Source organism: Scyliorhinus torazame, chromosome 15 (assembly GCF_047496885.1).
Source record: "Scyliorhinus torazame isolate Kashiwa2021f chromosome 15, sScyTor2.1, whole genome shotgun sequence".
NCBI classification, from domain to species: Eukaryota; Metazoa; Chordata; class Chondrichthyes; order Carcharhiniformes; family Scyliorhinidae; genus Scyliorhinus; species Scyliorhinus torazame.
Window position 1 is genome coordinate 56,021,058 of NC_092721.1, and position 14,812 is coordinate 56,035,869.

The 14,812-nt window shown below is 46.0% G+C and overlaps 1 protein-coding gene across 2 annotated transcripts in view; it reads left to right on the plus strand.

Annotated features, from left to right (window-relative positions):
• Positions 1-14,812, plus strand: part of LOC140391602 (UDP-glucose:glycoprotein glucosyltransferase 2-like) — a 731,169-nt gene that overhangs the window by 397,426 nt on the left and 318,931 nt on the right. For both annotated transcript variants that reach the window (XM_072476257.1, XM_072476258.1), the window contains exon 14: positions 5,996-6,115. In XM_072476257.1, the coding sequence (XP_072332358.1) occupies positions 5,996-6,115 (120 nt within the window). The remainder of the gene's footprint in view (positions 1-5,995; positions 6,116-14,812) is intronic.

Here is a 14,812-nt window from a genome sequence, read left to right on the forward strand (position 1 = left end):
CCCTGGTTCAATGAAGGGTGCAGGAGAGCATGCCAGGAGCAACATCAGGCATACTGAAAAATGAGGTGTTGACCTGGTGAAGCTACAACACAGGGCTACTTGTGTGCCAAACAGCAGCATAAGCAGCAAGTAACAGTCAGAGTTCAGAGATTCCACAACAAACAAATCAGATCTATGTTCTGTAGTCCTGCCACATCCAGCCGTAAATGGTGGTGGACAATTAAACAACTCACTGGAGGAGGAGGCTCCACAAATCTCCCCATCCTCACTGATGGAGGAGCCCAGCACATATGTGCAAAAGACAAGGCTGAGGCATTCGCAACAACGGAATATCCACTCGACAGAGGTGCCGAGTGGGTGATCCATCTCGATCGCCTCCAGAGGGCCCCAGCATCACAGATGTCAGTCTTCAGCCAATACAGTTCATTCCATGTGATATCAAGAAATGGCTGAAGGCACTGGATACTGCAAAGGCTTCCTAGCAATAGTACTGAAGATTTGTGCTCCAGAACTTGCCGCACACCTCGCCAAAATGTCCCAGTGCAGCTACAACACTGGCATCTATCTGGCAATTTGGAAAATTGCCCAGGTGCGTCCTGTACATACGAAAGAGGATTGATCCAACCCAGCCAATTACCACCCTCTCAGTCGACTCTCCAACATCAGCAAAGTGATGGAAAGAGTAATCAACAGTGCTATCAAGCGGCACTTACTCGGCAATAACCTGCTCACAGATGATCAGTTTGGCTTCTGCCAAGGTCATTCAGCTCCTGACCTGATTACAGCCTTGGTTTAAACATGGGCAAAAGAGCTGAATGCCAGATATGAGATGAGGGTAACTGCCCTTGACATCAAGGAGCCCAAGCTAAACTGGAGTCAATGGGAATCAGGGGGAAAACTCTCCGCTGGTTGGAATCATATCTGACACAAAGGAAGATGGTTGTGGTGGTTGGAGGTCAATCATCTCAACTCCAGGACATCATTGCAGGAGGTCCCCGGGGTAGTCCCAGGCTCAACCATCTTCAGCTGCTTCATCCCTTCCATCATAAGGTCAGAAGTGGGGCTGTTTGCGATGACTGCACAATGTTCAGCACCATTCGTGACTCCACAGATCATGAAGCAGTCCATGTCCAAATGCAAGACCGGGTCAAACCTGGACCTGGCCCAAACCTGACTTGGGCTGACAAGTGGCAAATTGCATTTGCACAAACCTGACAAGTACAAGGCAATGACCATCTCCTACAGGAGAGGGTCTAAGCACTGCCCCTTGACATTCAATGACATTACCATCGCTGAATCCGCTGCCATTGATCAGAAACTGAACTGTGCGGAGTCTGCACGTTCTCCCCGTGTCTGCGTGGGTTTCCTCCGGGTGCTCTGGTTTCCTCCCACAGTCCAAAGATGCACAGGTTAGGTGAATTGGCCAGGCTAAATTGCCCTTAGTGTCCAAAAAGGTTAAGTGGGGTTACTGGGTTATGGGGATATGGTGGAAGTGTGTGCCACGTTAATAATATGGCTACTAGGGCAGGTCAAATACTAGGAATTCTACGTCGAGTAACTAAACTCCTGACCTGCTGAAGCCTGTACACCATCTACAAGGCACAGGTCAGGAGTGGAATGGAAAACTCTCCACTTGCCTGGATGAGTGCAGCTCTAACAACACTCAAGAAGCTCAACACCATCCAGGACAAAGCAGTCTGCTTGATTACTCCCCCTTCAGAAACATTCAAACCCTCCTCCACCGACGAACAGTGGAAGCCATATGTATCACCTACAAGATGCAGTAACTCACCAAGGCTCCTTCTCCCCATGTTTGTGTTGGTTTCGCCCCACAACCGAAAAAGATGTGTTGGGTAGTTGGATTGGCCACGCTAAATTGCCTTTAATTGGAAAAAATGAATTGGGTACTCTAAAAAAATTTTTTTTAAGTGAGCACTTCACACATCACAAGTGCATCCCCGTGGGTGGGCAAGCCATGTGGCATGTGGGGCTCATTGCCTATCACCCTTGATGTGTGGGCACTGCTTTAACACCGCGGAAGGCAGCACCACATACGCAGCAGCCAACCTCCGAACACCCAGGGGATTGGCCCCAGAATCCGGCACATGTCCGCGGTTGTGTGTGTGGGAAAGGCGTGTTGGGTGGGGGGGGGGGGGGGTTGCGGGGGCTGGGGGGGGGGGGGGGGGGGGGGGATGAAGGGGGGCATGGCCCCATGTCTCGGGGATGGGGCCTGGGATTGGTGGTCGGCCAGCATTGCGGTACGAAAAGCAGAGGCTTCATACTGGTTCTATGTTTCTCGTACAAGTGTACAGCACTGCCCCACCCTCCCGATGGTGCCGCCCCACTATCCTTTCCGCCCCTCTTCCAATGCTACTGCCCCCGGTACACTCCCCTCCGGAGCATTGCACCCTATAAATCAAGCATCCAAGTTATTGGGCACGATTCTCCCAAAATATTTATAAGTTCAATTGTGGCGGGTTTTCAGGGAGATTCCCACCGGCTCTGCCGGCATGCTCCCATCCGCTATTCAATCACGGTTCTCCGAAAAATTTCTGAGTCTAGTAGTGAGCGGGAACTGCCACAAGGTTCCCGCCGCTCGTCCTGGCGAAGCTGGCAACACCATTCAACATTAATTGGTCCACTTAACGAGGCCCCCATGTGCTTCTTGCCGCAAATGAAGGTATGCCAGCCGATTCACCGGGACCACGTGCCCTCCCCCCCCGCTAACAAGGTTGAGCAGCACTTAAGCTGCACTTGCTCAGCCAACCCCAGCCAGCTCACAACAACGGCGTCCAGGAGACCGGCCCCAAAATTCGGGTATCAGATCTGGGGAGGCTCCTAGACGCAGTGGAGGACAGGAGGCATGTCCTGTTCCCCCGAGATCTGGAGGGTCATCCATAGGTGAGTGTTGCCTGGGATGAGTTGGCGGCGGCTGTGAGCGGCAGGAGTGTGGCCAAGAGGACTGGCCTCCAGTGCCGGTAAAAGGTCAATGACCTACCGGGCAGCACGAGTGAGTAAACACCAATGCCCCAACCCATTCTACCCCGTGACCTTTCCATTCCCAAATCTCCATGCGACCCCCAACCCCCCTCCACCTTCCTCTCCCTTCGACCCACCCCAGACTTCTGTCACACCTCCCCCTCCCACCCCCCTCTCTGTGCCTCCCCAGGAGAAGCTCTCCCACAATCGCCAGAGAGGGTCCAGACTGGTGATGGTGTGCCGGACGTAAGAATCCTCACTTGCTTTGTGGAGCGGGCCCTGGAGGTCACTGGGGAGCCTGAGGACAGAGTGGTCACCAACGTGGAGGCTGGCAGACGCCGCTGAGGTGAGGAGCCACTGGGCTCCACTCGGAGCTGTGAGTTGCTATTGCTTTACTGACTGTCATAGAATCCTAGAATTTACAGTGCAGAAGGAGGCTACTCAGCCCATCGAGTCTGCACTGGCCCTTGAAAAGAGCACCCTACCTAAGCCCACACCTCCACCCTATCCCCGTAACCCAGTCACCCCACCTAACCTTTTTGGACACTAAGGGTAATTTAGCATGGCCAATCCACCTAACCTGCACATCATTGGACTGTGAGAGGTAACAGAACGCCTGGAGGAAACCCACGCGGACACTGGGAGTACGTGCAGACCCCGCACAGACAGTGACCCAAACCGGGATTTGAACCTGGGGCCCTGGAGCTGTGAAACAACTGTCATGTGAGAGTACCTTTAGGAAATGGGTGTTTATAAATGGGTGTGTATATAAATATCTGTAGTGAGAGTATCTTTAAGAAATGGGTGTTTACTACTGCAGTGATGTCAGAGAGTGGGTGGAGCTGGGTGTCTGTCAGCTTTTTACTTTCGTTTTAGGCTGTTTGCTGCAAGGTGTGTTTTAGTTTTGTTTTCAGTGTTGGAGCTGAAGCCAGGCAGAGCAGATGTACTGTTGATCTCTCTGCCATGAAAATACTATCTCTTGATCATTTGGTGAATTCAGAATTATAAATGTTCTCAGTAGTGGATGTAAACCTAATGTGCTTCTGTTAAAAGGGGTTTCTTAAGTCTTCTGGATGTTAAAAGGACAGCTTACGGATTACTTAGTGTTGTATTCTTTGGGGGTTGTATTTGAATTAATGATCGCCATGTTGTTCACTATTTTAAAAAGGTTAACTTGAGTTCATAGAATAAACATTGTTTTGCTTTAAAAAATACTTTTCCATTTGTGCTGTACCACACCTGTAGAGTGGGCCGTGTGCTCCCCATACCACAATCTATTAAAAGTTGTGGGTCAGGTGAACTCCATGATACACTTTGAGGTTCTCTAAACCCTGGCCCATAACACAACTAACCTACCTTGCAGCCCCCAATGGAAGAAACGTGCACACTTCAGAGTATCAGGCACAGGTGTGTATGATGTGCAAATCATGTTCACACTGTTGCTGCATGTTCACTAAGTGGAACCCCTTTGGTTTGTGAAGAGCGACCTGTCATCTGCAGGTGCTCATAGTGTGATATGTACCCATCAGTCAACCCCTGGACCCGGGGCATCTCGGCGATAGCAGCGAACCCCACTGCCTAGGCATCCTGGTGGGCTCAGTCCACATTGAAATGGATTGGTGGGCGGGGAGTGGAATGCAGGGGTGGGGGTACCCATATGGTCAGTGCAATTCTGCAGAACCTGCGGGCCATGGTGGATGATCGTTGGAATGCGCAGCAAGATGGCTGCCTTGCATGGTGGTCCGTGCCTGGATACTGCCCCTGTCCCGTGGGGGGTCACTCCAGCCCCATGGCCTGTCCTCCCAACCTCCTGGCCCTGGCAGGGCCACCCCCCACAGCCAGCCTGGCCCGTGTTAGGACCAGCAGCCCACGGTCGCGCTTCTACGTGCCCGACCTCCTCTCTCTCCCTCATCAGCCTCGCCATCTGTTTCCTGATTTTTAAAAGTACAAGTGAACCTCCCCATTGGGAATTCCCTCCCAGTGGAGGCGGAGAATCGGGGAGGCCCACTAATGATATGCAAATGGGATTTACTGTGCGTGCAGAGTGGAACGCATTTCGCCGCTGTCAAGGTGCCGGAGGATTGCATTTTGGTGTGAACCTGATGCCCGCCACAATTTCAGCGTTAAAACCGATTCTCCGCCCAATGCCATTCCCGATTTTGGCATTGGTGGATGGAGAATCCCGCCGCAGGTGTTTCAGCAAGGTGTGGCCGGGGTGGGGGGGCAGTGCCTGGCAAGGGATAGAGAACAAAAGGGAAGGTCTGTGATAGGGTGGAAGACAGGAGAGATTAAATGACAAAAAGGTTGGTGATGCAAGAGTGAAGGGTCTAGAGCGAGTGTGAATGGTAGAATGATGAGAACAGCTACCATCCAAAAGCAAAACGAAAAAATGAGTAAAACCACAAATAAATTGCCTTACATGTTAATTCTCTTTGTCCTCAGCTTTGTCCTCAAATCTTCTGGGCTCAACATTGAGTTCAATTATTTCAGATCCAATATTTGCCCTCATTTCATCTCATTTTTCTTTACAGGTTTCAGTTTTGCTTTTGCCTTTCTCGTGTTTTTGCTTGGAGATGAGTCATTGGATGGGCTTGTGCGTTCTAAGATGTCTCATGGGGTTTTTTCCCCCCAAATCTAAGTGCGCCCCCGACGTCTTGTGTCCTTTGTATTGCTGCATGTATGAGAGATCTGTTAATTGCACAAAAAAATTATAGAACCGCTTATAGTTTGAAAGGTATTCATTGGCTTCTTGAAAGTCTGAAATTGGGCAATATCATTTTAACCAATCGTCTGTTTTGGTACACCTTTCACATTTTGCATCCTTCACCAAACAGGTCACTTCAGCAAAATTTCAACCAATCTTTTGCTGGGATAGGTTTCCAAGAGGTGCATCAAAACAACTTGAGATTCCTGTTCCCAGTGATATCCTTCCTGTAAAACCCTGTCCAAGAGCGAGAATTTCACTGTAATCACTGTATTTGTGGATCTTGAACATATTTGTTTCTTGTTGTTTTAGTGGATGAATGACCTGGAAAGGGATCAAAAATACCGTTCTTGGCCATCAAGTTATCAAGAGTTATTGCGACCAACCTTCCCAGGTGTAATACGGCAAATTAGGCGGAATATTTTCAATTTGGTAAGTCATAGACTCATAGAGATCTAAAGCACAGAAGAGGCCCTTCAGCTCATCATGTCTTCACCAGTCAAAAACAAGCACCTAAGTATTCTAATCCCATTTTCCAGCACTTGTCCCAAAGCCTTGTATTCCTAGGCATTGCAAGTGAACGTCTAAATACTTCTTAAATGTAATGAGGATGTCTGCCATCACCACCCTTTCAGACAGTGAGTTCCAGACGCCCACCACCCTCTGGGTAAAACTCACATTCCCTCCAAACCTCCTTTCCCTGTCCACGCTTTCTATGCCCCTCAATCATGTCACCCCTCAGTCTCCTCTGCTCCAAGGCAAACAACCCCAGTCTATCCAATCTCTCTTCATAACTAACACTCTCCAGTCGAGGCAACATATTGGTAAATCCCCTCCGCACCCTGTAATATGAATTCAAGTACTGCACACAATAATAAAAGCAAATTACTGCGGATGCTGGAATCTGAAGCGAAAGAGAAAATGCTGGAAAATCTCAGCAGGTCTGGCAGCATCTGTAGGGAGAGAAAAGAGCGAACGTTTCGAGTCCGATGACTCTTTGTCAAAGCTAACAGGCAGAGAAAGTGGGAAATATTTATACTGTGGAGTGAGAATGAAAGATGAGTCGTAGCCACAGAAACCCAGGGAAACAGGGTTCTAATAGCCACAGAAACTAGGGGAAAAGAGTGCTAATGGCACTGAGAGAGAACAAAAGATGTGAGAGGTCAAACAGCAGAGAAACTAACATCAGAGGCTAAACTGTGACAGATGGAGATGTGGGGGGAGGGGAAAGGGGAAGCAAAGGAGAGAAGGTGAAAGGAAAGGTGGATAAGATGGGGGGGGGGGGGGGTTAATATATATTAAGAAAGACAAGAAAGAAAGAAATGGTAAAAGACAGTTGAAATGAGATGTGATTCAAAATGTTAGCTCTTTTCATCCCTACAGATGCTGCCAGACCTGCTGAGATTTTCCAGCATTTTCTCTTTCGTTACTGCACACAATACTCTAGCTGTGACCTAACCAACATTTGATACAGTTCCATCATAACCTCCCTGATCTTAAACTCTACGCCTCAGCTATTAAAGGCAATTATACCATATATCTTCTTACCCACTGTATCCAGCTGCTCTGCTACCATAAGGAACCAGTGTATTCTAAGGTCCCTCTGATCCACGTGCTTCTCAGGGTCCTGCCGTTTATCATGTATTCCCCTGCCTTGTTTGTCCTGTCCAAGTGCATCAGCTCAGATTGAGTTCTATTTGCTACTGATCAGCCCATCTGACCAGCCCATCAATATTCTCCTATAATCTCCCTTACTATTTACCACCCCACCAATTTTCGTATCATCTGATGAACTCGCCTACATTCATATTTAATCATTTATATAAAGCGCAAGTAGCAAGGGCCCCAACAGTGATCCCTGTGGGACCCCACTGGACACAGGTTTCCAGTCGGAAAAACGCTCCTCGACCATTACCTGCTGCTTCCTGCCACTCAGCCAATTGTGGATCCAATTTTCCAAATGTCCTTGGATCCCCGGGCTCTTACTTCCGCTATCAGTCTCTCATCAAAAGCCTTGCCGAAGTCCAAGTAGACTATGTCAACTGCATTTCCCTCATCTATGCACCTGGTCGGGGTGGGGTGGGGGTGAGGGGGGGTGTTTGCTGCTGGACTTCGCTAAAGGGCCGGGCGCTCAAAATGGCAGCCCATGTGGAAATTTGCATGGCGAAGGATTCAAAATCGGTAGCAATTTTCCTCCAGCGGGAGATTCTCCCAAAAACTGCCTAGTTAATTTGTGGTGGGTTTTTCAGGGAGTTTCCTGCCGGCTCTACCAGCAAGTTCCCCACCGCTATTCGATGACACTTAATTACTTTTTTGGGCCCTGGGGAGTTTCTCACCGATTTTGCCCACACTTAAAAATTTATTTAGCGCTGGCATGCTGACAGTGTTCCTGCCAGCTTGGCAGTACCATTTGGGCACCTGGGCAGTGCCAGGGTGATAGCGCCAAGGTACCCATGATCCAGGGGGATGGCCAGGGAGCCACACTACACTTACCTTGACCTCCCAGGGGTCTCCGGTGGCCTGGGAGACCCCGGGCGCCACTTCGCCTGGTCCACATTTGTGTGGACCAGCAGTGATGGGCGCCTGGCTGCAGCCTCCCTGGAGAGGCCGGAGAATCGAGGGAGCCCACACAGCTAGGATACAAGTAGATTTTTGACCTACTCCCGCGAGCGTCATTCAGTCCTGCCCATTTTGGGCTGCGTTCCGACTCTGACATCTCGCAGGACTTCCGTGAATCTCCTGAGACACTGAGCCTGTCGGGAGGTCCGCTGGAAGCCTCTCCAAGGATTCCCCAGCCGCGTTGTGCTCTCGCTTGAGTGCAACGTGGCCGGACAATCGTGCCCATAGTCTCCCAAAAAGAGAATCCTGCCCAGTATCACACTAAGGTTCTCTATTTTAACATAATTGATTTTGATATGAGATAAGTCAATGAACTTTTCATTTTCTGCTGAAGATTTTAAATGCCATAAAGTAATAATCAACCCAGAGGCTGCAGTTTACTGTGGATTCTAATAACAGGCATAGACACCACACACACCACACACACACAGCACACCACACACACAACTGTTATGGGCCAGTGTTTAGAGAACCCCAAAGTGTATCATGGCGTTCACCTGACCCACGTCTTTTACTAGATTGTGGTTTGGGGAGCACACAGCCCACTCCACAGGTGTGGTGCAGCATAAATATTAAAGTATTTTTTAAAGCAAGACAATGTTTATTCTATGAACTCAGTAACCTTTTTAAAACATACAGTGAACGTCTTAGCACCCATCAATTCAAATACACCCCCCCAAAGAATATAACACTAAGTAATCCTGAAACTTTCCTTTTAACATCCATAAGACAAAAATCCTTTTTACAGAAGCACATGAGTTTTAAATTCTCTACTGAGAGCAATTATCACTCTGAATTCATCAAATGATCAAGAGATAGTCTTTAGATGCCAGAGAGAACAAAATTACACCTTCTTTGGCTCGCTGTAACTCCAACACTAAAACAAAACCAAAAAACACAGACACACCCAAGCTTTTCCTCAAAGCGAAACGAAAAGCAGAGCCAGAGCTCAGTTCCACCCACACTCAAACATCACTGCAGCCACTTGAGCAGACAAACATTTCTCAAAGTGACATTCCCATGACACCTCCCCCCAAGAAAAAAAAATAAACCATCAACTTCAACATGGTTCATTTTTCACCTTTTCACTTTCCTTTAAGAAATACAGACAGTATTTTTCGTTTAAAAAAATAATACACGCAAACAGGCATAATAACATAGTCCGTTTCAGTTCTTCTTCCTGTAACTCGTCATCACATTCTTGACAAAGTATCGGCTATCACGTTTTCTCGTCCTGCCATATGTATGATTTTTAAATGAAATGGCTGTAACAATAAACTCCATCGAAACAGTCTGGCATTGTTATTCCGGAATCGGGCCAAAAACGTCAGTGGATTATGATCAGTACAGATAATTGTGTCAGACGGATTGCTTGTCACAGAAATTTGAAAATGTTGCAAAGCCAGCACCAAGCTCAAAGTCTCCGTCTCAAGCGTGGAATACTTCTGGTGAGAATTAAATTGTTTTGAAAAATAACCAATAGGCTGCTCTAGCCCTTCGTCGTCTTGTAGAAGCAACAAACCTACGCCCACATCACTCGCATCAAAAGCCACTTTGAATGGTTTGGCATAATCTGGGATGGCCAACACAGGAGCAGTGGTTACCACAATCTTCAGGCCGTCAAATGCCCGTTGACACTCTGATGTTCACTGGAATTTGTTACGCTTCTTCACAAGTCAGTCAGTGGAGCGACCACGCTACTAAACTTTGGTACAAATTTCCGGTAAAATCCACTCATACCCAGAAGTTGTTTCCCGTTGTGTCGAGGGTATCGGAAACTCCCCAATAACTTTTGTTTTCACATCCCGTGTGACTATTCGACCCTGTCCGATTTATTGGCCACGGAAAGTGACTTGGGCTTTTCCAAATTCGCTTTTGGCTAGGCTTATCACCAAACCCGCCTCCTGAAGTTGATCGAATAACTCCATCAAATGCTTCAAATGTTCTGTCCATGTCTGGCTAAAAATTACCAGATCGTCGATGGCATACCTTTGAATTGGTATAGATCATCTGGAGTCACAAAAGCTGAAATCTCCTTCGCCCTGTCGGCCTTTGAGTAAATCCAATTTGGAAATACAAGCTGATTGTCCCACTTTCTCAATGCAATCCTCCAAATGTGGGATAGGATAAGAGTCCGTTCTTGTAAACTTTCTACAGTCCACACACAACCGTTGAGTACCATTCGGTTTTGGTACCATCACTATGGATGAGCTCCATTGGCTGCAACCCACTTCAATTATGCCATTTTTAAGTATACTTTCAATGTCTTTGTTAATCTGTGCCAATTTCAAAGGGTTAATTCCAAATGGATGTTGTTTGATTGGAACAGCATTTCCCACATCCACATCATGTATAGCCATTTTAGTACTTCCCAATTTATCTCCAAATACTTGCCCATGTGATATCAATGACTTTTTCAGGTCAGTCCGATTTTCCTCTGGAAGGTAACTCAACAATGTATCCCAATTTTTAAGAACATCCTCGTTTTCCAATTTAATTTGAGGTATGTCAAATTCACAGTCATCTGGATTTGGTTCATCACTTTGAGTTAGAATCATTAAAACCTCCTCCTTTTTCTCTCCATCCCTTTCAAAGTGCCTTTTAAGCATAGTCACATGACACACTCGGTGAGTTTTCCTTCTATATGGTGTTCTTAACACATAATTCACCTCACTTAATTTCCTTTCAATCTGATAAGGTCCATGAAACCTTGCTTTTAAAAGTTCACCGACCATTGGTAACAATACTAAAACTTTATCTCCACTGGCAAAACTACGAACTTTGGATTTCTTGTCTGCTACCGTTTCATCACATGTTGTGCATCTTTTAAATGTTGTCTCGCCAGTTCCCCTGCTCTATTTAAACGTTCCCTAAAATTTGACACCTATCTCTTAAAATTGTGACTGCTTTACCTGCTCCTCCTGATACACATGAGTAAACTTTACGCGCACAAGTAAATTCTTTAAAGAGATCTGGCACCTTCTTATCAATCACAATTTAACTACATCTTTATGTAGTCCAGGCCAATAAAAACGTTTTCGTATTTTAGCTTGAGTTTTCCTTTCTCCCAAATGACCTCCCACTGGTACCTCATGTGCAACTCGCAACACCACCTTTCTATACCCGACCGGCAATACTACTTGATGAACTTCTGCACACTTTTCATCTGTCTGCATATGTAATGGTCTCCATTTTCTCATCAAGACATCACTTTTACGTTAATAACACTCTGGTATACACTCAGATTCCTCTTCCGTGTCTATCAGATAAAAAATCGTTTCTGATAATTGCACTTCAACTTTATCTTCACTCTTTGATTTCCCCTCTTGTCTTAACCTGCGACATTGCGACCTTGTTACTACACAATCCGAAAAATCCCAGGATACTCGTCCTTCAACACTTCAGTTGTCTGATTTTCCACTAGCATATCAATCACAGTAGGCATCACTCCCACCTGCAATCCAGCTATATCATTGCCTAAGATAAAAAGTATTCCTGGACAAGATAGTTTCTCTATTAGTCCTACAACCACTTCACCACTCTTTACTGGACTTTCCAACCTTTCCTTATATAATGGAACACTACTCCTCTCACCCTGAATTCCACATATTACCAAATTTTCTGGCAATATTCCTCCCAAACTACATAAATCCTCCTCTCTAACCATTAAAGATTGACTAGCTCCCGTATCTCTTAAAATTGGGACTGCTTTTCCTGCTCCCCTTGATATACATGAGTAAACTTACCCGCACAAATAAATTATTTAAAGATATCTGGCACCTTCTTATCAATCACCTCTTGATCAGGCCGTACACTCTTTTGCACCTCCTTTGCTTCACTTAGGCTTTCCTTTATCCTGTGTTACCATATCAGCCTTCCCAGTTCTTTTGTTCCACCACCAACACTGTGACTTTACATGGCCTAGTTCATTACAGTGAAAACATTTTAAACTTTTCATGTCTCTTCCACCCTCCTGGATTCCGTTTTTAATCTGAGGCACACTCTCATTATCTCCCATCAGATCACCTTTACCTCTACCGCTTGAGTATTTCTCATGTCCCCAGTTTCTATCCCTCACAGGCTGAAACTGATGTCGGATCCAAGCTTTGATTTATGAGCTAATTCATAATCATCTGCCATTTCTGCTGCTAATCTTGCAGTTTTCACCCTCTGCTCTTGCACATGAGTTCTCACTACATCAGGAATTTAATTTTTAGACTCCTCCAAAAGTATAATTTCTCTGAGAACTTCGTGCGTTTGGTCTATTTTCAAAGCCCTTATCTACCCATCATAATTACTCTGTTGACCCTTTCAAACTCCATGTATGCTTGACCAAATTCTTTCCTTACATTTCTAAACCTTTGTCTGTCGGCTTCAGGCACTAGTTTGTATGCACCTAAGATGGATTTTTTTCACCTCCTCATACGTCCCAGATACCTCCTCCGATAGTGATGCAAACACTTCACTAGCCCTACTTACCATCTTTGTTTGAATCAGTAATACCCACATTCTACCTCCTACCTCCTTCTTATCAAACCTTGGCATTGCATGGATCCTCACCAAGCCTTCGACTATGACGCTCTTTCTCATTATCCTCATCACTATCCTCCAATTGTACGTTTCCCTTTATGTCCGCCAATTTTAACTGACTGTCATGTTTCATGGCCATTTTCTGAAGTTCAAACTCTCTCTTTATCTTTTTCCCTGATCTGTACCTCCCTTTCTCTTTCTTCATATTCTGCAAGGGCTATTCTTTCTGTTTTCCTTTCTTCTCTCTCTTTTTCTTTTTCCTCTCAACTCTTTCTTCGTCCTCTCTTTCGTATTCAAGCTGCTTTAATTCTTTCTCAAGTTCCATTTGTTTAATTTGTAACTGAATTTTTGCTATTTCCAATGAGTCAAACTGTATCTCAGGCAATTTTAAATGCTTAGCCGCCACCATAATTACCTCATCTTTTCGCATTTTGTCAGGTAATGTTAACTGCAATGTTTTTGCCAACTCTAAAAGTCTGTTTTTAGTTTCTGTCCGTAAGGTACTGCGTGTGACCGTCTCCACTCCCAAAAACTTCAGAGCCTCTGAACGAGCCATTGTCCACAACACACTCTCTACTTAATTTTTTTATAAATTTAGAGTACCCAATTCATTTTTTCCATTTAAGGGGCAATTTAGCATGGCCAATCCACTTAACCTGCACATCTTTGGGTTGTGGGGGCAAAACCCACACAAGCACGGGGAGAATGTGCAAACTCCACACGGACAGTGACCAAGAGCCGGGATCGAACCTGGGACCTCGGCACCGTGAGGCAGTTTGTGCTAACCACTGCACCACCGTGCTGCTCCTGAAATACCACACCTGAAAAGCAACCAAAATATGCTTACCCCTCACTGTCTTTAGTTCACTAAGCCTATCCAATAGATCGACTTTTATCCCCCTCGAGCCCCCAATTTGTTATGGGCCAGGGTTTAGAGACCCCCAAAGTGTATCATGGAGTTCACCTGACCCACGACTTTTACTAGATTGTGGTATGGGAAACACGGCCCACTCTACAGGCGTGGTGCAGCGGAAATTGAAAAGAAATTTTTAAAGCAAAACAATGTTTATTCTATGAACTCAAGTTAACCTTTTTAAAACATACAGTGAACATCTTAGCACCCATCAATTCAAATACACCGCCACCCCCCCCCCCCCCCCCCCCCAAAGAATATAACACTCTAAGTAATCCTGACAATTTCCTTTTTACATCCATAAGACAAAAATCCTTTTTACAGAAGCACATCAGGTTTAAATTCTCTACTGAGAGCAGTTATCACTCTGAATTCACCAAATGATCAAGAGATAGTCTTTAGATGCCAGAGAGAACAAAATTACACTTTCTTTGGCTGGCTGTAGCCCCAACACTAAAACAAAACACAGACATACCCAAGCTTTTCCTCAAAGCGAAACTAAAAAGCAGAGCCAGAGCTCAGCTCCACCCACACTCTGACATCACTGCAGCCATTTGAGCAGACAAACATTTCTTAAAGTGACATTCCCATGACACAACACACACACACACACACACAACACACACAGAATACACACAACACACAGACAACACACAAAGCACACATACACACAAACACACCACACACATACAACACACACACATCACACACACAACACTCACACACCAAACACACCACACTACACACATACACACACGCACCACACACACAATGCACCACACACACACACACACAAAACAACACATCAGACACAAACACCACACATAAACACACAACACAACATACCACACACACACACACACTGCACACACACATACCAGACCCACACACCACACACACACACATGAAACAACACATCAGACACACACACACACCACACATAAACACACAACACAACACACCACACACACAAACACACACACCAGACACACACACACATGAAACAACACACACACCACACACACACACTATCCGCAGGTATCAGTGCTGGGAAATTTGCTGTTTGT